Source organism: Elgaria multicarinata, chromosome 11 (genome assembly GCF_023053635.1).
Source record: "Elgaria multicarinata webbii isolate HBS135686 ecotype San Diego chromosome 11, rElgMul1.1.pri, whole genome shotgun sequence".
Classification (NCBI taxonomy): domain Eukaryota; kingdom Metazoa; phylum Chordata; class Lepidosauria; order Squamata; family Anguidae; genus Elgaria; species Elgaria multicarinata.
In genome coordinates this window covers 47,311,770-47,333,099 of record NC_086181.1, presented here as the reverse complement: position 1 = coordinate 47,333,099, position 21,330 = coordinate 47,311,770, and the positions used below count along the sequence as shown (strand labels likewise).

The following is a 21,330-nucleotide window of genomic DNA, read 5'->3' as shown; positions in this document are numbered from 1 at the left end:
ATCGACGGGGAGAACTGTCACAGACTCCCACGGGTGCAACGTCAACCAACCGCATGGGGCTCTTGGCAAAGCCACCAGCTTGGCAACGGGATGGGTGGGGGTGGGATTGTCAGCAGCAGTAACCAATGGCAATGCCCTGCGGAGAGCTTTCTCTGTTGAATTCCTTCCTGTGATGCATCTGCTAAGGGCACAGAAGCCCCCCACCCCACCCGCCAGTCAAAAGGGGGAGGGAGCAGCCCCCCTCTCTCGGAGGAATCTCCCTGCTATGCTTCTCCAGGGCCCCAAATTGCCAGAAACACCTGGAATTTGAACCTAATGTTTCAAGTCCCTCAACGTCACCACCTATTTTTATGGGGCTGCAGCGGGAGGGGGATGTTAAAGCCCCCTCCCTTGCCCAGGCCCCATACTTGCCAGCACCCCAATCCGGACTGGAGGACTCGCACCGGCTACTGACGTCCTTAAAGCCCTCCTTGTCACGGCCAGTTCAGAGGCTCCCGGCATCTCATCGAGGGTGGCCCTGACGCTCCCGTGATTAACTTTCTGCAGCTGCTTTATCCGGGGGGCACCTGTAGCCATTGCGGGACGCGCGAACCCCCCTTTAAGCCCGGTCCGAGAGCTGCAGTCCCGTGTGGCTGGGACGGGGCCTGTTACCTGCACCAGCTGGATGAGATACTGCGAGAGCTTGTCGTCCGTGAGCCCCTTCACGAGGCACTTCAGCGCAAACTCCCTCACCACGGGGTCTGGGAAGTTGCAGTCCAGCAGCTCCATAGAGAGTTCGGGTTTGATCAGAGGCCACTCCCGGAGGAGGCAGTACATCTACGGGGGCAGCGGGTGGGGAGCACACGGCGGGAATTACTCAGGGTGGAAACGGACAACGCCCAGCCACGGCCAGGGGGTGGGGAGGGGGCAGGGGGGGAGGGACACCTGCCTCACACCACACAGTGGAGAGCCTGTAGCTCAGTGGTGGAGCCTCTGCGTTGCAGGCACAAGGTCCCGGGTTCGACCCCCGGCAGCATCTCCAGGTAGAGCTGGAAAAAACTCTGCCCTGAACCCTGGAGAGCCGCTGCTGCCAGTCAGTGCCTGCGACACTGGGCTGCGTTCCGACTCGGCCTGAGGCCGCCTCCTCTTCTCCTGTGTAACCTCACCTGTGCCACCTCATCCCGCGAATTCCACTTGACAGACAGTAGTAATTTGGGGAGGGTCTCCGGTATGTTGACGCAGTAGTGCCTGGGGGGGGGGAAGGAGTGGTCAGATCAGAGCAGCCCTCTGGCTTCTCACCCCCTCCCTGTGCCCCTCTGCTGCCCGCGTCCGCTCCAGCTGACTCTGTGCCCAGGAGCCCACGCACCGGTGGCGCCACAGGAAGTCCTTCTCTTGTTCTGTGATCTCCGAAAGGGGGTCCCGGTTGCAGATGTTCCGGAGCTGCTCCAGTTCGCTCTCATCAAGGGAGCTGTCTCGGGCCAGGCGGTTACTCTGGAAGAAGCAAGCGGGAGGAGAACGTGACCGAAAGGGCCCCCTGCTGCCCCAGGACAGCCCATCCCCATTCCAGAGATGCATCGCCTGAGACTGCTCTGCACGGAGCTGGACGCTCCCGCTAGCGGGTGGCCAATTAGGTAGCAAACAAGGCACGAGCCCAACAGGGGCCACCTTGGATCCATGCGCCCTACATCCAGACGCTCTCAAGTAGGGAAGGTTTCACTATGGAAACGAGGGAGATCCTTCCTTGTCTTCTTTCTTATGCAAGACCCTGCGGTTTTGTTTTATCTAGCGAGCGGCCTTCAGGTGTTCTCCGCGACGTTCTCTGCCTCTTATCCCAGGCTTGGGAAAGTGCGGGGGGGTGTTTAACTATGCAGGCTTCCTGACACTACCACTCAGAAGGCAGGGGGAGGGGGCGGGGGCGGTTTTGCCTTCCTTTCCTTAACAGGTCTTCTGCAGTAACCAAAAAGACAGAAGAAGGGGGTGGAAGACAGCGGCATGTGCAGCCCCCATAACATTCTGCGAATGAAGCAGGGAGGTGGTGCCAGAAAAGCCTCACCTATTATTATTATTATTATTATTATTATTATTATTATTATTATTATTATTAATTTGTATCCCACTTTTTGCCCAATCCTGGGCCTACAAGCCCCCCTGGGCCTGCAGTCCTTCCCCACTCCCCCGTGAGGACCATCCTTCTCCCACTAGATCCCAACTCCATGCAGCAAAGAGGCACAAAAGCTGCATTTAGAATTAGGAGGGCTTTCAAGGGTCTTCTGCACCTTGAGCATCCGTGCCGATTTCCCCCTGGGGCATCTGCACAAGGACCAGCCATCCTCAACCCTGGACTCTTCAGACTCCAGGCGCTGCGAAGGATGGGTAAAACACAATGCAGAACTCACTCATGGAACTCACAACCACAAGAGGGGGTGGTAGTGGCCATTAGCTGCGAGGGCTTTTTAAAAGGGCCCTTGTGTTTGCAGGCAGGGCCCCCCAGGTTCCATCCCCGGGTGGAGCTAGGGAAGAGCCCTGCCTGAAACCCTGGAGGAAGAGGCACTGCTGCCCATCCCATTCAACAATATGGGCCAGAGGGACCAAGGTTCTCACTCGGTATAAAGGCAGCTTCCTCTGTTCCTATATTCCTTACTTATTTGTTACATACCTGCCCACATAACACCTGGGTTAAGAGATCTGCACTGGCTGCCTGTTAGCTTCTGAGCCACGTACAAGGTGATGTTATTATCCTACAAAGCCCTAAACAACTTGGGATCAGGATACCCGGCAGACCACGCTCCCTTATACACACCCAGACAACATTTAAGCTCTTCAGAGGAGGCCCTGCTCGTCATTCCAAGACAAACAGACTGTCATCACAAAGAACCTCGATGGCGGGGCCTTCTCTGTGGCAGCCCCCACCCTCTGGAAAACCCTCCCTCATGTGGTTCGGGAGGAGGAAAAAGTAAACTCCTTCAGGAGGCAGAAAAGGGAACATTCTTCAAATGCCTTCTGAAAACATATTTTTAGACAAGCTTTCCCTGGACTATAACGTCTTCTGGTTTTATATGACGTTGTTAAAGTTTTAAATCTTGATGTTTATATACCATGGTTTTAATTGTAAACTGCCCAGAGAGCCTTGGCTGTTGGGCAGTATAAATACGTAATAACTAAATAAAGCCTAATGATCAGTGGCTGTTGGCCATGATGGCTATATAGAACCTCCACATTCCGAGGCACTGTACCTCTGAATGCCAATCGCTCTGGAGAGGAATGTTGTCTTCATGTCCTGCCAGCGGAGGCTGGCGGCTTCGGTGTCAGTGGGGCATTGAATCCGCTCTGGGATTCGGTCAGAACCAGTCCAAACTCTAAAGGAGCTCTCCCAGAGACAACCTGCCACCCGCCGCACCCACCCCACCCTGGGCTGGCAGTAAGCGAGGAGACAGGTAGGAGGGGACGGAGGGCAGCTTGAGCCTGGTGGGGCTCTATCCCAAGCGCCCTCACGGACCGGCCTCCCCTTGCAATCCTAAGCGCTTTGACCCAGACTTAACTCCTCACGGGTTTTGTGGGCCCCTAAGATTACAGTCTTTGTGAGATTTTTAAGAGAGCTTACAAAGCTACTACCGACCACCCAATCAAGGAGAAGACGAGGACGAAACTTTTGAGAAACAAATTGCCAGTGTTTCAAGGAAGTGTGATGTAGTAGTGATGGGGATACTTCAATTACCCTGATATCTGTTGGGAGACCAATACTGCCAAAAGCGGCCCTTCCAAGAAATTCCTGACATGTGTGGGTGATAACTTTCTCCTACAGAAAGTGGAGGAAGGAACTAGAGGATCGGCAATCTTTGACTTGATATTGACCAATAGGGATGACTTAGTGGATAAAGTGGCAGTTACGGGAACTCTGGGGGAAAGTGACCACGTCATACTTGGATTCTTGATTATGAAGGAGACAAACGTTGAGTGTAGCCATACACGTACTCTGGATTTTAGGAAAGCTGATTTTAATAAACTCAGAACTATGATAAGTAAGGTCCCATGGCAAGTGAGCCTAATGAGAAAAGGAGTGCAGGATGGGTGGGAGTATTTAAAAAATGAAATTTTAAAGGCACAGTTACAAACAATTCTAACAAGGAGAAAAGATAGAAGACAACAGAGGAATCCAATGTGGCTCCACAAAAAGCTTAGAGATGACCTGAAAACAAAAAGGGATACATATAGGAAGTGGAAGGAAGGCCAGGCTACAAAAGAAGAGTACAGACAGGTGGCACAGAAGTGCCAAAATGGCGTCAGGAAGGCTAAAGCTCAGAATGAGCTGAGATTAGCGAGGGATGCTAAAAGCAATAAAAAGGCTTTCTTCAGATACGTGAGTAGTAAAAGGCAGAGGAAAGAAATGGTGGTTCAACTGCTTAATGAGGATGGCAAATTGATAACAGACGACAAAGAAAAGGCTAAAGTGCTCAATTCCTACTTTGCCTCGGTCTTCTCCCAAAAGCGGGTCTATGACCCCCCTGGAAAAAGTGAAGCAGAAGTTGAGGGGGCAGGATTGCAGTTGAGATTGATAAACAAATGGTCAAAGAACACCTAATTTCCTTGAATGAGTTTAAATCTCCAGGGCCCGATGAACTGCATCCTAGAGTAATGAAGGAGCTAGCGGAAGAATTCTCAGAACCTTTGTCTATTATCTTTGCAAAATCATGGAAGACGGGTGAGGTGCCGGACGACTGGAGGAGGGCTAACGTTGTCCCTATCTTCAAAAAGGGCAAAAAGGAGGAACCTGGGAACTACAGACCAGTCAGCCTGACATCCATCCCTGGGAAAATTCTGGAGCAGATTATAAAGAAGTAAATCTGTAAACACCTTGAAATCAATGCAGTGATTACTAGAAGCCAACATGGATTTGTCAGGAACAAATCCTGTCAGACTAATTTGATCTCATTTTTTGATAGGATAACTTCCCTTGTGGACTGTGAGAATGCTGTGGACGTCATATATCTTGACTTCAGCAAAGCTTTTGACAAAGTACCACATGACATTCTGATTAACAAACTAGCTAAAAGTGGGCTAGATGGAACAACTATTAGGTGGATTCACAGTTGGCTACAGAATCGGACTCAAAGAGTACTTATCAATGGAACCTTCTCAAACTGGAGAGGGGTAACGAGTGGGGTACCGCAGGGCTCAGTCCCGGGCCCAGTGTTCTTCAACATTTTTATTAATGATTTGGACGAGGAGGTGCAGGGAACGCTGATCAAATTTGCAGATGACACAAAATTGGGTGGGATAGCTAATACCCTGGAAGACAGAAACAAACTTCAAAGTGATCTTGATAGGCTAGAGTGCTGGGCTGAAAACAACAGAATGAAATTTAATAGGGATAAATGCCAAGTTCTACATTTAGGGAATAGAAACCAAATGCACAGTTACAAGGTGGGGGACACTTGGCTCAGCAATACTACAAACGAAAAAGATCTTGGAATTGTTGTAGATCGCAAGCTGAATATGAGCCAACAGTGCGATATGGCTGCAAGAAAGGCAAATGCTATTTTGGGCTGCATTAATAAAAGTATAGCTTCCAAATCACGTGAGGTACTGGTTCCTCTCTATTCGGCCCCGGTTAGGCCTCATCTAGAGTATTGTGCCCAGTTCTGGGCTCCACAATTCAAGAAGGACGCAGACAAGCTGGAGCGTGTTCAGAAGAGGGCAACCAGGATGATCAGAGGTCTAGAAACAAAGCCCTATGAAGAGAGACTGAAAGAACTGGGCATGTTTAGCCTGGAGAAGAGAAGATTGAGGGGAGACATGAGAGCACTCTTCAAATACTTAAAAGGTTGTCACACAGAGGAGGGCCAGGATCTCTTCTCGATCCTCCCAGAGTGCAGGACACAGAATAATGGGCTCAAGTTAAAGGAAGCCAGATTCCGGCTGGACATCAGGAAAAACTTCCTGACTGTTAGAGCAGTGCGACGGTGGAATCAGTTCCCTAGGGAGGTTGTGGGCTCTCCCACACTAGAGGCCTTCAAGAGGCAGCTGGACAACCCTCTGTCAGGGATGCTTTAGGGTGGATTCCTGTAGTGAGCAGGGGGTTGGACTGGATGGCCTTGTGGGCCCCTTCCAACTCTGCTATTCTATGATTCTATGATTCTATGAGCCAGCGACCTTCCGCTTGCTTCGGCCGGTGTTCTGGCTCTCAGCTTGGTACCTGGGGTCAGCATCCCACTTGCAGCAGCCACAACGCTTGGTCTCTTACCAGCCCCACCATGCAGTAGTTCAGCCCGAGTTCCCGAGACATGGCCCAGTTGGCGTGCTCCTCGATTTCCGTGGCGTCGGCAAACTTTACTGTGTGGCTGTACCAGGTGAATTCCAGCTCAAGGCACGGGGTCTCCTGCAGAGGGCAAAGTCAGGCAGCAAGTCAAGACCTCAGCGGGCCTCGCTGGAGACTCTGCGCTCAGTTTTAGCGTCGTCACACTGGGGAGTTTATCCTGCCTCAAACGGAGCCAGACGTGTGGGGCTCTGCTGCTTAAAGGTTTGTGTTCGACAAGCAGCGATTTGGCGTTGAATGATCCAGCAGCGGTTGCTAGCCTTCTAGGGCCTGGACTAGACTAGCCACGCTCCAGGAGGTGTAGCCGCTGGCAGGGAAGTGGCTTTAAACAGGCCAGGATGAGCCCAGGAGGGGTGCAACGGATGGGGGGGAGGAGGGGGGGCAATGGTTGTGGCCGGGGGCCACCGCCTGGGAGTTTCCGCTTTGGTCGTATCCCTTGAAGCCTTAACTTCCCCCACCCACGAGACGGGCACATCCGTGGCTGCCTCACTGGGCCACTGCAAGGTCAAACTCTGGAAAGGGGGTTGCGAATCACAAGGGCCACGCTGCCTCACCTTATTGGGGTTGGAGCCCCCCACTCCAATGGGGTTCAGCAAGTCCTCCAGGCCGTGGGGAACGGGCCAAAGGTTCAGCGCCATCTTCCCAGCCACCAGGGTGTCTTTGTAGTCAAAGAGGTTGACGTTGCCCCAGGCGAGGGGGCAGTGCTCCTGTCAGGCAGGGCAGGGAGGCCGTGAGGGGCCGAAGTCAGACACAGACACAAGGGTAGTGGGAGATCCTCCATCCCCCTCTCCCCACAGATTCAGGCGGCCCGTGAGTCTGGGCTGCCCAGCAACATTTCATTTCGAAAAAGAGAGGAATTCTATGATTCTATTCTGGCAGGGATGCTTTAGGGTGGATTCCTGCACTGAGCAGGGGGTTGGACTCGATGGCCTTGTAGGCCCCTTCCAACTCTGCTATTCTATGATTCTGTCAGGTACTGGGGCTCCGGCACTGCCTCACCTGCAAGCCCAGTCCCCTCACTTAGTGGCTGCCTGGGCCTCCGCAGTGGGAAGGCTTCGTACCCGTGCCCAGCTGGACTCTCTTCGTTCTCTCACATGTTGGGGAATGAAGTGAACAAGGCCGGGGCTCCACTCACGCATGGATTAACCCCCCCCCGACCACCGGCACCTTCCGGATCCTACTCCCCAAAGGGGCTCACCTCCTTTGCCCCCTTCCGGCCTTTCACAGAGCAAATGGAAACGCAGAGGCGAGCCGCTCGAGGCAGGTCGGTGAGATAGATATCGTACGACAGCCACTCGTTCCACCTGGCGGTAAAGAGGGGGCGTGCCGGGGTCAGGAAAAGGGAGGACACCCACCCCCTGCCTCCACCACCCCCGGCCACCCTCTTTGGGGTTCAGAATCCACTCATCCCTGTATTGTTCCCCCATGAGGGAAGAGGCCATAGATGGCGGCAGAGCACACGGCTTGCATGCAGAAGAGGCCCGGCAGCATCATTCCCCCGGCAGCATCTCCAGGTACAGCTGAGAAAACAACCATCCCACCTGAACCCCTGCAGAGCCGCCACTGCTGCCAGCCAGTGCAGACAACGAGCTGGATGTTAAAGTATTATGCTGGTTTGTTTAGCTTACCCTCTTTTTTAAATGCTTCTGATTTCCTTTCGTTTATGATTTTATCATACAATATGGTGGTATTTAATGGCTCTTGTATCAAACCCTCCCTTCTAAATCCAGGGGTAAAGGGCAGATTGAAAATGCTTTTCATAAATAAATACATTCATCGTAGAATAGAGTTGGAAGGGGCCTACAAGGCCATCGAGTCCAACCCCCTGCTCAATGCAGGAATCTGTGGATTCCTGCATTGAGCAGGGGGGTTGGACTCGATGGCCTTGTAGGCCCCTTCCAACTCTGCTATTCTATGATTCTATGAAATAAATAAATAAATAGATGGGCCAACGGTCTGACACAACAGGAGGCACCTCCCCACGCTACCTTTAACCCCCACCCCCATCCCAGCCCCCAACGTTACCGAGGGTTGGAGCACGGGACACGCTGGGTGTTGACGTTGTCACACAGGGGTTCCCCACCATGGAAGATTCCTGTCCGGACGTAGATCTGGAAGGAGGGAAAGGGAGAAGAACAGGATTCACGGCATCCGCCTGGTCTAACTCTTCGAGCCCCTTCCCCTCCCAGAGAATCCAAGGAGGCCCTGCATCGCCCTCCCCCACAGGGGAAATCTAGCAAAATTGCTCACCATATTTATCGCCCACTATGACTTCTAGTTTAAGCGGTTCAAGAAGATATCCAAGGGGCAAAATATTGCAGCGTGGGAACGCACCCGTTCAGGGTTCTATCCAGCCACACCCTCCACAGGGATACCCTCCAGTCCATTTCCCCTCTGCTCCAGTTTTCCATGTTCCTCCTCCGCCGCCCAAGTCGTTCAGAATCTTGTGCTCACTGAGCAGGCTGAGTTTGGGCTGTTCTGAAGTCCTTCCTGCCCTCTCACCCCTTATGTTTCCCTTTCTAACTTTAAAAAAAAAACTCTTGCAAACCTTTGTGTTCCCTGAACCGACATCTCCCTCTTGCATATGGTAGGGTGACCAACGGTCAGGGTTTCCCCAGATTTGTCCTGGTTTTTGTTCTATCCTGGGTGTCAGGAGGGATTTTCAGTAATTTTCTATAATGTCCTGGTATGGCACGCTTTCCCCTTTAAGGCTGCCATTAGTGTGGTGGTCTGGAATGACGCGCTTTCTGGAGGTGAATCATTCCCCCCACACACACGCACACTGCTCCAATGGGGGCATTTAAAGGGACAGCTGGACAGCCACCAGTCAGGGATGCTTTAGGGTGCATTCCTGCATTGAGCAGGGGGTTGGACTCGATGGCCTTGTAGCCCCTATGATCAGAAAAAAACTCCCGACTGTTAGAGCAGTACGACAATGGAACCAGTGACCTAGGGAGGTTGTGGGCTCTCCCATGCTAGAGGCCTTCAAGCGGCAGCTGGACAACCATCTGTCAGGGATGCTTTAGGGTGGATTCCTGCATTGAGCAGGGGGCGCTGGACTCGATGGCCTTAAGAGGCCCCTTCCAACTCTGCTGTTCTATGATTCTATGAAAGCATGTCATTCCCAGACATTATAGAAAAGGTCCTGATTGTGGTGGGGGTGGGGGTGGCATGACACGCTTTCCCTTCCTCCACCCCAATTGGGAGTGGGTGGGTGCCATTTCTGGCTTCGTAATGGTCCACAGTCAGAGAATGAGTTTGCTATTTGTATAGTCCAGCCTCCCACAACTCGGTTGCCCTCCAGCTGTGCTGGACTACAACTCCCAGCAAGCCCCAGCCAGCCACGTTGGGAGGGGACCAGGTTGGGAAAGGCTGGTATAAATGACGATGAAGAGAAAAAAGGCTGACCCCTTTTAACTAGTGAACAGCTGGTAACTCTACAAGGACAGGCCTCACTCTGCTCACGGAGTATCCAGACTCCCCGTTATGATCCGCAAGGTCCAGGTTCCTCGACTCCTAGCCTCAGAGCTCTCCGGACCTCTTTCTCTCCTGTTGCTAGGGCTGCCACACAGATACAATTAACTGTTTTAATTGCTTTCACTGCTTTTAAATAATATATTGTTTTAACTTGGTTCATGGTTTAATTGGGTTTTTGTTGTTGTTGTTTATTCGTTCAGTCGTTTCCGACTCTTCGTGACTTCATGGACCAGCCCACGCCAGAGCTTTCTGTCGGCCGTCGCCACCCCCAGCTCCCCCAAGGTCAAGTCTGTGTATATTTATTGTTTTATACTGTATGCTTTTATCTGTACGCCGTCCTGAGATCTTAATGATAGAGGTCGGGATACAAATGTTTTAAATAAATAAATAAATACGTGTCCACACGGGGTGACAGATCGTGGTTGCCGCATAGAAATAAATATGAGACTTTTCGGGTCACACACAGGAGTGGCCGCATTGTGTGCACTTATTGTTTTACATGGCAGCTGTGCAGAACCATCTGAAAACGTGGAGCCCTTGGGAACAGCAGGTGCACAGGAGAGGCCAGGGCAGATCTGGGAGCAGGGGCTGGTCATCCTGACAGTGTAACTGGGCTTGTACAGCACCCTGCTCCCGTCCTGGGGAGCCCTGGCCGTGTCTGGGCCTACCTCCAGTATTCAAGGCAGTAAACCTGTGTGCACCAGTTGCTGGGGAACATGGGTGGGAGGGTGCTGTGGCACCATGACCTGCCTTGTTGGTCCCTGGCCAAAGGCTGGTTGGCCACTGTGGGAACAGAGTGCTGGACTAGAGGGACCCTGGGTCTAATCCAGCCTCAGGGCTCTTCTGATGCTCATATGCTCACTCCCAACCTTATCTATATCCCGGATGTTGACGTTCACATAAGTGGCGCACAGGATCTTGATGCGCAAGAGGCTGTTGATGGACCACAGCGACTTGGTGGGGACGTCTCCGTTCACGTGCGAGGAGGTGGCCGAGCGGCGCGCGTAGGAGGGCAGCACGAACACGTTGGCCGGCAGCTGGCTGTAGAGACTCTCCTTGCTCATGAGCATCAGGTGGGGCAGGCGGCCAATGGTGATGCAGTTCCTCATGTACTGGGGGAGAGACAGGCAGGGCAGCACAGGGCAAAAGCATTTGTCAAAACACTGATTTCTGGTCAAACTGAATCCCATCAACTGGGATTGTTTAGCTTGGAAAAAAGGAGGCTCAGGGGAGACCTGATAGAGGTGTAGAAAACTATGCCTGGTGTGGAGAATGTGGACAGGGAGACATTTTTCTCCCTCTCTCAAAATATTAGAACCCAATGAGGTCCTTCATTCTGGGATGATTGAGAAAAGATCCTGGCCCTCTTCTGTGTGACAACAGAGTAGCTTTGTCCCAGCTGAAGCTTCCAAATTCATTTTATAGGTGGACCAGTATTCCAAAGCACTGCCCACTGGATTGCAATGGTCCCCTAATCTGATTCCGCCTAGACAACAGGAAAAACTTTCTGTTAGAGCAGTACTTCAAGGAAACCCATGACCTAGGGAGGCTTGTGGGCTCTCCCACACTATGAAGCCCCATGAAGAGAGACTGAGAGAACTGGGCATGTTTAGCCTGGAGAAGAGAAGATGGAGGGGAGACATGAGAGCACTCTTCAAATACTTAAAAGGTTGTCACACAGAGGAGGGCCAGGATCTCTTCTCCATCCTCCCAGAGTGCAGGACACGGAATAACAGGCTCCAGTGACAGGAAGCCTGATTCCAGCTGGACATCAGGAAAAACATCCTGACTGTTAGAGCAGTACGACAATGGAACCAGTGACCTAGGGAGGTTGTGGGCTCTCCCACCCTAGAGGCCTTCAAGAGGCAGCTGGACAGCCATCATACTATTCTATGATTCCATGATTCTATGATTCCAATGCACAGTGGGGGTGGGGGTGGGGGCGCAGTCTCCTGCCAGCAGGTCTAATCTGTCCATCTCTGCTCAAGGAGGTGCAGGCTTTCTCCACACGCTCCCCTCCCCTCCTTTCCCCTCCCATTAAGGCTTAACGGCACCCCAAATCTGCAACAGGAGCAAGTCGACAGAACAGCAATCCTGAGTTGACTGTGGGGAAACTCTCCCCTTTGGAGCCGGGAGGCGCCTTCTCCTCGCCCGAGCACGAGGCCCGTGGGCAAACGATGCGGTGAGGCGGGGCTGCCACTGGAGGGCGGGGAGGGTTTCCTCACCTTGTACTGGCTGAGTGGGTATTTCTCGAGCAAATACTCGTCGCAGCCGCACACCTTGAGCAGGTACTTCCCCTGGTATTCCTGAACGCACAAGCGCAGCTGCTCGGGCGAGAGGTGCATGCTGCGTGTCTTCTTCCGGATGGCCTCGGCGATCACCTGCTCCGGCAGGGCGTCGTGGGGGGTCTTGAGGGTGTATTTCTGTTTGTCGTTGTTTGGAGACACAATAACCCAAATGGTAACTATGATCCGACCTTCAGGAGACGGAGGGGGGGAAAAGCAGGACAAGCAACCGTCATTGGGGTGAGCCAGTGTGGCACAGCGGACAGCACATGATGGGACTTGGGCAGGGGCAGTTTTGAAAAGGGCGGGGCGGGGGGGTGACCCCTCTAGCCTGCCACTGGCTCTCAGCCTGGCCTCAGACCACAGAGGCGTCCTGACCCTCCTCCATACGACAGTGGGATGGCTCCTCATTAAATATAAACCTGATTTTTCATTGATTCGGATGTAGGTAAAGAGCATCACGCTGCAGCAGCAACAGCGATTTATCTACTGTATTATTTTTGTAGTGTAGTTATAAATGCACACGTGTGCATTGTCGCATTGAGGGATATACGATCCAACAGAGGTAAATCAAGTGATATAGCTTTTATGCGGAGCGCCACAGATTGATATAACAGCTAAACCAGAGCGGGGCGGTGGGGTGGATCAGATAGTTCAACCTAAAAACGGCACGAAAAAACGAGCCAACCGATACGTGGGAATGCGAGAAACTGCCCAATCACGTTCTCCTACCCTCAAAGCTCCGCCTGCCTGTCAAAATGCGAGTTAACTCCCCCAACGACACACAACCATAACGTGGAGCAAACTCGGACACAATCGAAAAGTCACGGTAAATCGCAGATGCGAATATGCGCATTATTGCATTTAAAACGTGATGTTACTGCGAATGGACGGCTGACTTTTGTGTCCTTATATGAGAATATGTGCAGCGACGTCGGGGTAAACAAGTTGTATAGAGAAGCCCCTGCACTGTGGGTTAGGGTTAGGGGCTTTTCTCTAATCAGAATGCCTCAGCTGTAGTACTCCCTGCGAACGGAGGCAGCATCGCCTCAACCTTTTACTGCCTCGCAAAAAAAATGGGGGATCCATCCCTTTTGGGGGAGGCATTTGGGTGTGACCTGACTGCTTTTAAAAAGCAGCACCATTACCTATCATAGTTTATGCTAGCTTTGCTGATACCGGTTTGGCTCTGTCAATTCCTAACCCAGCTTGGGTCTGTGTTTTAGAGGAAAATGGATCAGAAAGATCGTCCGTAGCTATAAAAATAAATCAGTGTAAAGGAAAATGGTTTGAGATCCTTGGAGGAAGGGCCACAACTAGGATATCCATAAAATGAAGCGTTGAGACATCTTGTAACTTAAAAACAACAAAGAGTCTGGTAGCTCCTTAAAGACTAACGCATTTAGTCTGGCATAAAGCTTCCGTGGAACCTGCCCGTTTCGTCAGAGGCACAAAACCTCAAGTTCGCACATTTAAAACTTGAGCTTAACATTTCATCCTTCTGAGAAGTGGAGAGTTCCACAAAACCTCCTGACTGTTAGAGCAGTACGACAATGGAACCCATGAATCATAGAATCATAGAATAGCAGAGTCGGAAGGGGCCTACAAGGCCATCGAGTCCAACCCCCTGCTCAATGCAGGAATCCACCCTAAAGCATCCCTGACAGATGGTTGTCCAGCTGCCTCTTGAAGGCCTCTAGTGTGGGAGGTTGACCTAGGGAGGTTTGTGGGAGAGGCCTTCAAGAGGCAGCTGGACAACCACCTGTCAGGGATGCTTTAAGGTGGATTCCCGCATTGAGCAGGGGGTTGGACTCGATGGCCTTAGAGGGCCCTTCCGACTCTATGATTCTACGATTCTATAAAAGCTTCTGCCAGAATAAACAGGCGAGCCTTTAAGGTGCCATAAGACTCTCTTGTTGCTGTTTTGCTGCTGCAGCAGATGAACACATAGCAACCCTTGTGGGTTTTGTAATTTGCTTCTCGTTTGAAATCAGTTGCAACCCCCGCGGTCCTTCTAGCTAGGGCGGGGGGGCACTTGAGCCACAAACTACCCAGCGGCTCCATGCCTCACGCCCCCCTCCTCGCTGCCTTTCTCTCAGCAGTCTCCCAGTGACTCAGGGCAACCCAGTTTGCCTGCATGGTGACGCTCTGTATTGCATGTCGTGGAAACAGGGGCAGGGGAAGAGGAGCAAAGGGTGAGAGAACGCCGCTTCCCTACGGCCTCGTGGATGCAGTGAGGTCGGAACGAGCCACTTCCTGGCTCTACCCTCCCACGCTCTGGGCCGTGGCTGCGCCCCACTTCTCATTGGCCACGGACGTTTGTAGCCATTTGGCTCAGACACATGGCACATGTCAGAAGGGCTTGAAACGGTTTCGTCACACCAATACAAAATAAACCCGTCTTTGTAGCAAAGCTACAGAGAAAATCACGCAATCAGGGTCCGTTTAAGGAGAGCTTCCCGTATCTTTCCTCCAGTCTCACATTCCCCATTTTCCATAGCCAAGCCTTAGATTTAAAAGAAAAGCACAACGCGACAACCCCTCGCAAGTATCGCTGTCTCCACACCCGACCTACATACAGGTGAAATCTCTGCTCTGTGCCCCCCCCCCGTAACACCACCCCCAACCTTCAGCTTACCTTTGTCTAGTTTGCTGTATACATGTTTGGGTAACTCTGGGCTGGATTCCACATTGGGGGGATAGACATACAAAGCCTGACTTTGGGGTCCCGCAGCCCCCCGCGTCTCCACGGCTTCACGGCAAACCGACAGGATGTTCCGCCGGAATTCCTGCACCTCGGGGTCCTTGACCAGTTCAAATTCACAAATGGGCATCCCGATGGCGAAGCCTGGGTGCAAAGGGGAGAGATGCAGGGCCCCGCTGGGCAAAGGGCCCGTCGGCCGCGGCCCCCGTTTCCACAACCCCCAAGCCAGCCTGGCCCCGGCCCCGGCCTCACCGATCTCGCGGTTGAGGATCTTCTCTTCCCGGTTGCCCACTGGCTCAATGACCTTCAGGATGGGTTGGAAGAGGCGCAGGTCACAAAGGCGGCGGGACTCGTCGAAGAATTCCTCCCGTTCGGCTTCTTGCGTCACTCCCACAAAGATATAGGAAGATTCCTCCTGGGGGTGGGGGGCGGGGGTCACAAAGAAAGAAATTGGAGCTACTGGCTTTGCCCCACCAAGAGATCTCTCTTCCCCACCATCACTCAGTGGGGTGATGTTGGAGCTCAGGGGCTGTTCAGGAGTTCAGCCCCCAGCAGCCTCTCCAGGTAGGACGAGGAAACAATCCTGCCTGAAGCCCTGGAGAGTCATTTTATTTATTTATTTGGAATATTTCTATACCGCTCCCCACTGAAAAAATTCGGAGCGGTGTACAAGATAAAATGAAAATAAAAACAGAATAAAACAGTTAAAACAAAATTTAAAAGAAGCAAAAACAGAGATTCAAGGCTGCATATTAAGGAAAGGCTTCTTGGAATAAATATGTTTTCAGGCGGCACCAAAAAGAGTAAAAGGTTGGTGCCTGGCTGACCTCCAGAGGCAGGGAGTTCCACAGGAGGGGGGCCACCACGCTGAAGGCTCTTCCCCTGGTGGACTCCAATTGGAGGATGGATCTAGGTGGAACCACCAGGAGCAGGCCCTCGGATGACCTCAGTGACCGGGCAGGTTGGTAAGGGAGAAGGCGCTCTCTCAGATATCCTGGTCCCAAGTTGTTTAGGGCTTTGTACACAAGTACCAGAACCTTCAACCTGGCCCGGTAGCGAATAGGCAGCCAGTGCAGTTCCCTCAGCAGAGGAGTTCCATGCTGGAAAGGGGCAGCTCCAGACAACAGCCGAGCTGCAGCATTCTGCACTAGCTCCAGCTTCCGGAGCAGCTTCAAGGGCAGCCCCACACAGAGCGCGTTGCAGTAATCCAATCTTGAGGTTACCAATGCCTCAGTCATGGAGAGGGTCATGGCTGCTGCCAGTCCGTGTTGACACTACTGGGCTAGATGGGCGATTTAGACATGATGCAGCATGATGCAGCTTCCTCTGTTCCCACCCACAAAACCCAGGCTCCTGGGATGCCTGCTGTGACTCACTAAGTCCCTGACCCATTCGTTATATTTATTGAAAGCATTTTTACCCCAACCCTCTGCTAAAAAGGACCCCAGAGTAGCTTGCATAGGGTCAGCATCAAACAATATAAAAGACATGGCACAAAAAGGAGGAAAGGGAGGCAGGACGGACGAGGAGATCAGGCAAACTCTTCCGGCAGGCCTACCCAGCTGAATTTTAAACGTAAGAATTATAAAGCTAAGAATTTTAAGATGCTATGATTGTTATTTTAATATTGTTTTGGTTTTATATGTTGTTTTAACTGGTTTTATGTATTGTATTATATTGTATTTGATGTTCTTCTCTGCCTCAATCCAGAGGGAGAGGTGAGTAATAAATGTATTATTATTATTATTATTATTATTATTATTATTATTATTATTATTATTATTATTATTAAAGTTTAAGAGTTCCGACAAATGAAAGAGTTCAGGGAGAGGGGAGCCAAATGGTAGCCGGTGAAGTGCCCGGCTAGCTGCTCATGAGACTACTCAGGAGGAGGGGAAAGCCCATGTAAGCACCTGCCTGGATCACAGCTCAGCGGAGAGCCCGGAAGGCGTGGCGTCACCAGCTCCTAAAGAAGATCTCCGTCTGAAGGAATCACTGCTCCAGCAGCAGCAGCGGCTCCTTTAGAGACTTCTGGAACTGGGGAAATTAGCTTTAATGAGGACTAGACAAATTAAGGGAGGAGGATTATAGTCTATGGGTGACTATGAGCTCATGATAGCTAATGGAACCTCTAGGTTCAGAGGCAGTCTACCTCTAAATCAATATGTGGGCAGCATGTGGCCCACCCCACAGCTATTTGTGCGGCCCCCACCCGGTCACTGCTCCCGCCACAGCTCGGGAATCGTAGCTCCGTTCTGCTGGCAAACAAGACATGTGGAGAGGGTTCTCCTCGTTTCCCGGAAGAACAGAGCTCCCAGCGGACAGCCTCGCTTCTGCTGGGATTCCAGTGATGCAGCCATTTCTGGTGGCAGTGGGGAGGTAGCCAATGCGGCCCCTGAACGCTCCGGAGCTACTGGGGTGGGTGGCTGGGTGCTGGGGCAGGCAAACGACACGCCCTCCGTGGCCTGCTTGTGGGCTCCCTAGAAGCCTAGACTGGACTAGATGAAGCATTGGTCTAATCCAGTAAGGTGATAACAGCTGTATCTTCCTGAGAGCCCCGGTGCCCCGGCTCCTCACCTCCCTTGCTTTGACACACTAGAGGCCACACGCGTACCACGAATCCACGCATCCCTTCTGCTTCCCAGCCCCCATGGTGTGTGTCTGTGTGTGCACGCGTCCTGTCCCTACTTCTGCTCACCTGGAGCAGGTGGAAGAGCGGGTACTTCCTGGCCTCCTTGAAAAGGTCGTGCTTGATGCCCAGGAGGGTGGCTTCCCGGAGGCACTCAAGGGTGACGATCATGCCGTTGGGGAGGCAGCAATCCACCATGATCCGCGGGGGCATGAGGTGGAGCCCCCACAGCTCCCCGGATGAGGGCCGGGGCGGCATGGCGGCGACGGGGCGGGAAGACTTCAGCACGTTGCTAGAGATGTTTCAAGAAGCTAAAGCATCTTGTGCACCTGGAGAGAGGGAGAGAGAGGGGGTCAGGGGTTTCGAAGGGCCCGTGGGCAAGACCCCCCTGCCTCCGTGAGCCTACTTTCTCGTCCAGTGGCTCTTGCGCACCCTTCTCTTTCTTATCACTGGGTTGCTTGACAGGCAGGGAGCCAGGCTGCTACGGTGAAGAGAAAGAGCAGGTCAGTGGGCCCCGGCTGGGATCCGGGCCCCCAGCATGCCTACCCTGGATCCCTGCCCAGGGCAGAGGCCAGGTCTCAGACCACACACACCTGAGCCCCGCAGGCCCACTCCCCCCACCCCCAAAGGCTGGGCTTCCCAGGCCCCTCCCACCACCATCTCCTCCTCCACCACCACCACCACCTATTGGCCACCCAAGAGTATATAAACACAGAGCAAGCAGGAAAGAGGACGTTGTGTCAATTGCTGCCCAAGCTGCCGCATTGAGAGGGATCGTCTTCTGGCAGATTCACCATTGCTGGCTCAAATGGCAGTCCCGTTTCGGCTCCTCTAAAACCCTATGAGGCAGCAATGGTGGGGTGGAGCCAAAGGAAGTTAATTTTCTTGTCCTGGGATAAAAGAGGGTCCGTCTGCCTCAGGTCTTATCTAAACCAAGCAAATATTCCACTATGAAAGTGGTATGAAAGTGGTATTTAAAAGGCAGGAGCCACACGACGGCTTTATAGTGGTATATAAGTGCACTGACAACTGTTGGGACCCATTGACACAGACCATATGCTGCTTTCATGCCACTTTCAGAGTGTTATAGCCTGTTGGGACCCATGATCCGTCATGGGTCCCAACAGTTGTCAGTGCACTTCATTACCACTATAAAGCCATTGTGTGGCTCCTGCCTTTTAAATACCACTTTCATAGTGGAATATCCTGCTTGGTGTAGATGCTCCCTCAGAGACTTGTCCGGAGGAAAGTCTCAGCTCTTAAGTCCTAGGAGCCTGGACTGTTGGTATTTTTGTTGTAATTGTTGCTCCTTCTCCCATGATGCTGGAATGTGAGGTCAAGCAATAAAACGGATGGGCAGGAGAGTCAAGACAGACGAGAGAAAGTCCTTCTTCATGCCATGCACAGCCCAAATGATGGGATTTGCTACCCCCCGGGGTTTGGTAACAGCCAATGGGTCAGATCAGCCTTCCCAAACCCGGTGCCCTCCAGAGATGTTTGTACTACAACACCCAGCATCCCCCAACCATGCTGGGAGTTGTACTGCCAACACATCTGGAAGGCACCAGATTAGGGAAGAATGGCTTTGATAGCTTTAAAAAGGCTCTCAGACGAGTTCAAGCAGTGGGTAGAGGTCTAGAGGCTGCCACGGAGAAACGCGACCTTCAGGGCCAACAGGCCGCCTACGTCTCTGCCTGCCACTTGCTGGGGCGGCCTCTTGGGAGAATGCTGCTGCCTTCCAAACCTGGAGACATCTGTTGGGAACAGCATCTCTGGATTCGATGGGCCCTTGGTCCCATCCAGCAGCGCTTTTCTTATTTATGCTCTTATGCCCCGATTCAGAATTGCAGTATCAAACTTCTAGCAAGGTAATATTTCAGAAGTGTTTCATTACAAACAAGCCTACCCTGGGGAGGATTACAATTTTAAAATGCATGTTTAAATAAAGCCAAATTAGAGTAGACTCTGAAAAGATTCAGCCCCTGGCTGCCAGAATAAGCTTCCAAAAAGAGGTAACGTGCTCAGGCCAGGACTTTGGTGAATCTCCCTGACGAAAAAAAGTATTTTCCTAGTTGCGAGGCAGCTAATGAGGACAACCTCACTCCTAGCTGAATGGGACACAGAAATAGAATCATAGAATAGCAGAGTTGGAAGGGGCCTACAAGGCCATCGAGTCCAACCCCCTGCTCAATGCAGGAATCCACCCTAAAGCATCCCTGACAGAGGGTTGTCCAGCTGCTTCTTGAAGGCCTCTAGTGTGGGAGAGCCCACAACCTCCCTAGGTCACTGGTTCCATTGTCGTACTGCTCTAACAGTCAGGAAGTTTTTCCTGATGTCCAGATGGAATCTGGCTTCCTTTAACTTGAGCCCGTTATTCCGTGTCCTGCACTCTGGGAGGATCGAGAAGTGATCCTGGCCCTTCTTTGTGTGACAACCTTTTAAGTATTTGAAGAGTGCTATCATGTCTCCCCTCAATCTTCTCTTCTCCAGGCTAAACATGCCCAGTAGGGGACATTCTCCATGGACGTGAGAGGCTGTGGTGGGACAAACAGCTACCCAGAGGTATGTATATACCTGGGCGGTTTTTGTAAACCGCCCAGAGAGCTTCAGCTATGAGCCGATATATAAATGTAATAAATAAATAAATACATCTTGTAGTCATAGTTATGCAAGCCAGGTGCCTGGCATTTCCTGTAGTGACCCCTTATGGGAGGACATTGGGCAATTATACTGGCTGAGGGAATGGTGAGAGTTCCATCCCAACACATCAAGGAAGGGTGCCTTACATGGTCCAAAACACCTCTTTGGGGTGCAGTGAAAACAGGAAACATTCTACACGGTCCAGCTTCATGCAAGCACGTCTGCTAATTCAGCTTCACGGCCAGAGCCTGACATCCTGCCCTCAAGAAGACATCTCAGTTTACATTAGCCATCAACCCCCCTTTTTGATCCACAGATGTTGGCGGTGTCTCTTTTAACTGCATCCCTTCTAGGGATACCAGCTAGGCAGGCAGGCAGGCATTCTCCCACCCCCACTTCCCCAAAGCAGCTTACTCTAGAACCAGGGATGAGAAATCAGAGGAGGCTTTTGTGCGTGTGCGTGGTTGCTTTTTTGTGTGTCTTGAGGGGGGGGCGAGGCTGGAGCTGCGGGCTAGATCCCACGGTTTCCTCAGGAATGCGTCACAGGGCTCCTGACCACCGTGCCGCCGTGCCTCAGAGCTGTCTCTCTTCTATGCCAACCGACCATTTTTTCTCTTTCTGCAGTCAAAAACTGTTGCAAAATAAAGCAATAAATAAAAAATTAATTAATATTTAAAGAGACTGCAATGGGGGAAGGCGGAAAAAGGGAGGCTGTTGTGGGGGGGGTGGGGGAGAGGTAGAATGTCTGCCCCTATCCAAAACGTCTAGCTATGCATCGGAAACATCTTTTTAAGAAAGCAGACAGCTGCCCCCCATCACACACACCCCCGCCATGGCTCCCCTAAACCCAGGGTAACAGTTCTGCATGTGGAATATAGGCAAATTGGGGGGGGGGGCTGCTGTTATGGATGGATGTGATGTTTGCTTTGCAAATGCTTTGCCCAGAAAGAATGTTCTCTCTACCCTAGTTATGGCCGGGGGTGGGGGGCGAGCTTCCTTCTCCAGCCAGGCAGAGTTCCCAAAGGAGCGATGCCTCAAGTGACAACTACTAGCCCCATAAAAAAAAAAATACCCTACAGTCTCCCCCCCCCCCCCCGGCTTCCCAACGCCACTCGGCATGGAACTTGGCTGGATTATCTGCCTCCCTCCGCACACGGCTGGAAAGGGATTTTGTAACAAAAGGAGGCTACTTACATGTCTCCGGAGGCTGAACCAGGCCAGCAGAGAGGCTTCAGGCTCGGCTCGCGGGACGCAGGATCCCTTCCTCGCCTCTCCCGCCTCCCCGCCTCGAAGGATCCTTCTC

General features: G+C 52.1%; 1 protein-coding gene across 1 annotated transcript in view; it reads right to left on the bottom strand.

Annotated features, from left to right (window-relative positions):
- Nucleotides 1-21,330, bottom strand: part of LOC134406936 (phosphatidylinositol 4,5-bisphosphate 3-kinase catalytic subunit alpha isoform-like) — a 31,675-nt gene extending 10,345 nt beyond the window's left edge. The window contains exons 1-14 of the mRNA XM_063138623.1: nt 21,222-21,330; nt 20,442-20,658; nt 17,457-17,716; nt 15,011-15,173; nt 14,693-14,902; nt 11,995-12,245; nt 10,639-10,881; nt 8,318-8,403; nt 7,491-7,596; nt 6,847-6,999; nt 6,221-6,355; nt 1,346-1,470; nt 1,146-1,227; nt 652-816 (exon numbers count right to left, since the gene is read on the bottom strand). Coding sequence (XP_062994693.1) covers nt 652-816; nt 1,146-1,227; nt 1,346-1,470; nt 6,221-6,355; nt 6,847-6,999; nt 7,491-7,596; nt 8,318-8,403; nt 10,639-10,881; nt 11,995-12,245; nt 14,693-14,902; nt 15,011-15,173; nt 17,457-17,645 — 1,908 coding nt within the window. The 5' untranslated portion in view covers nt 17,646-17,716; nt 20,442-20,658; nt 21,222-21,330. The remainder of the gene's footprint in view (nt 1-651; nt 817-1,145; nt 1,228-1,345; nt 1,471-6,220; nt 6,356-6,846; nt 7,000-7,490; nt 7,597-8,317; nt 8,404-10,638; nt 10,882-11,994; nt 12,246-14,692; nt 14,903-15,010; nt 15,174-17,456; nt 17,717-20,441; nt 20,659-21,221) is intronic.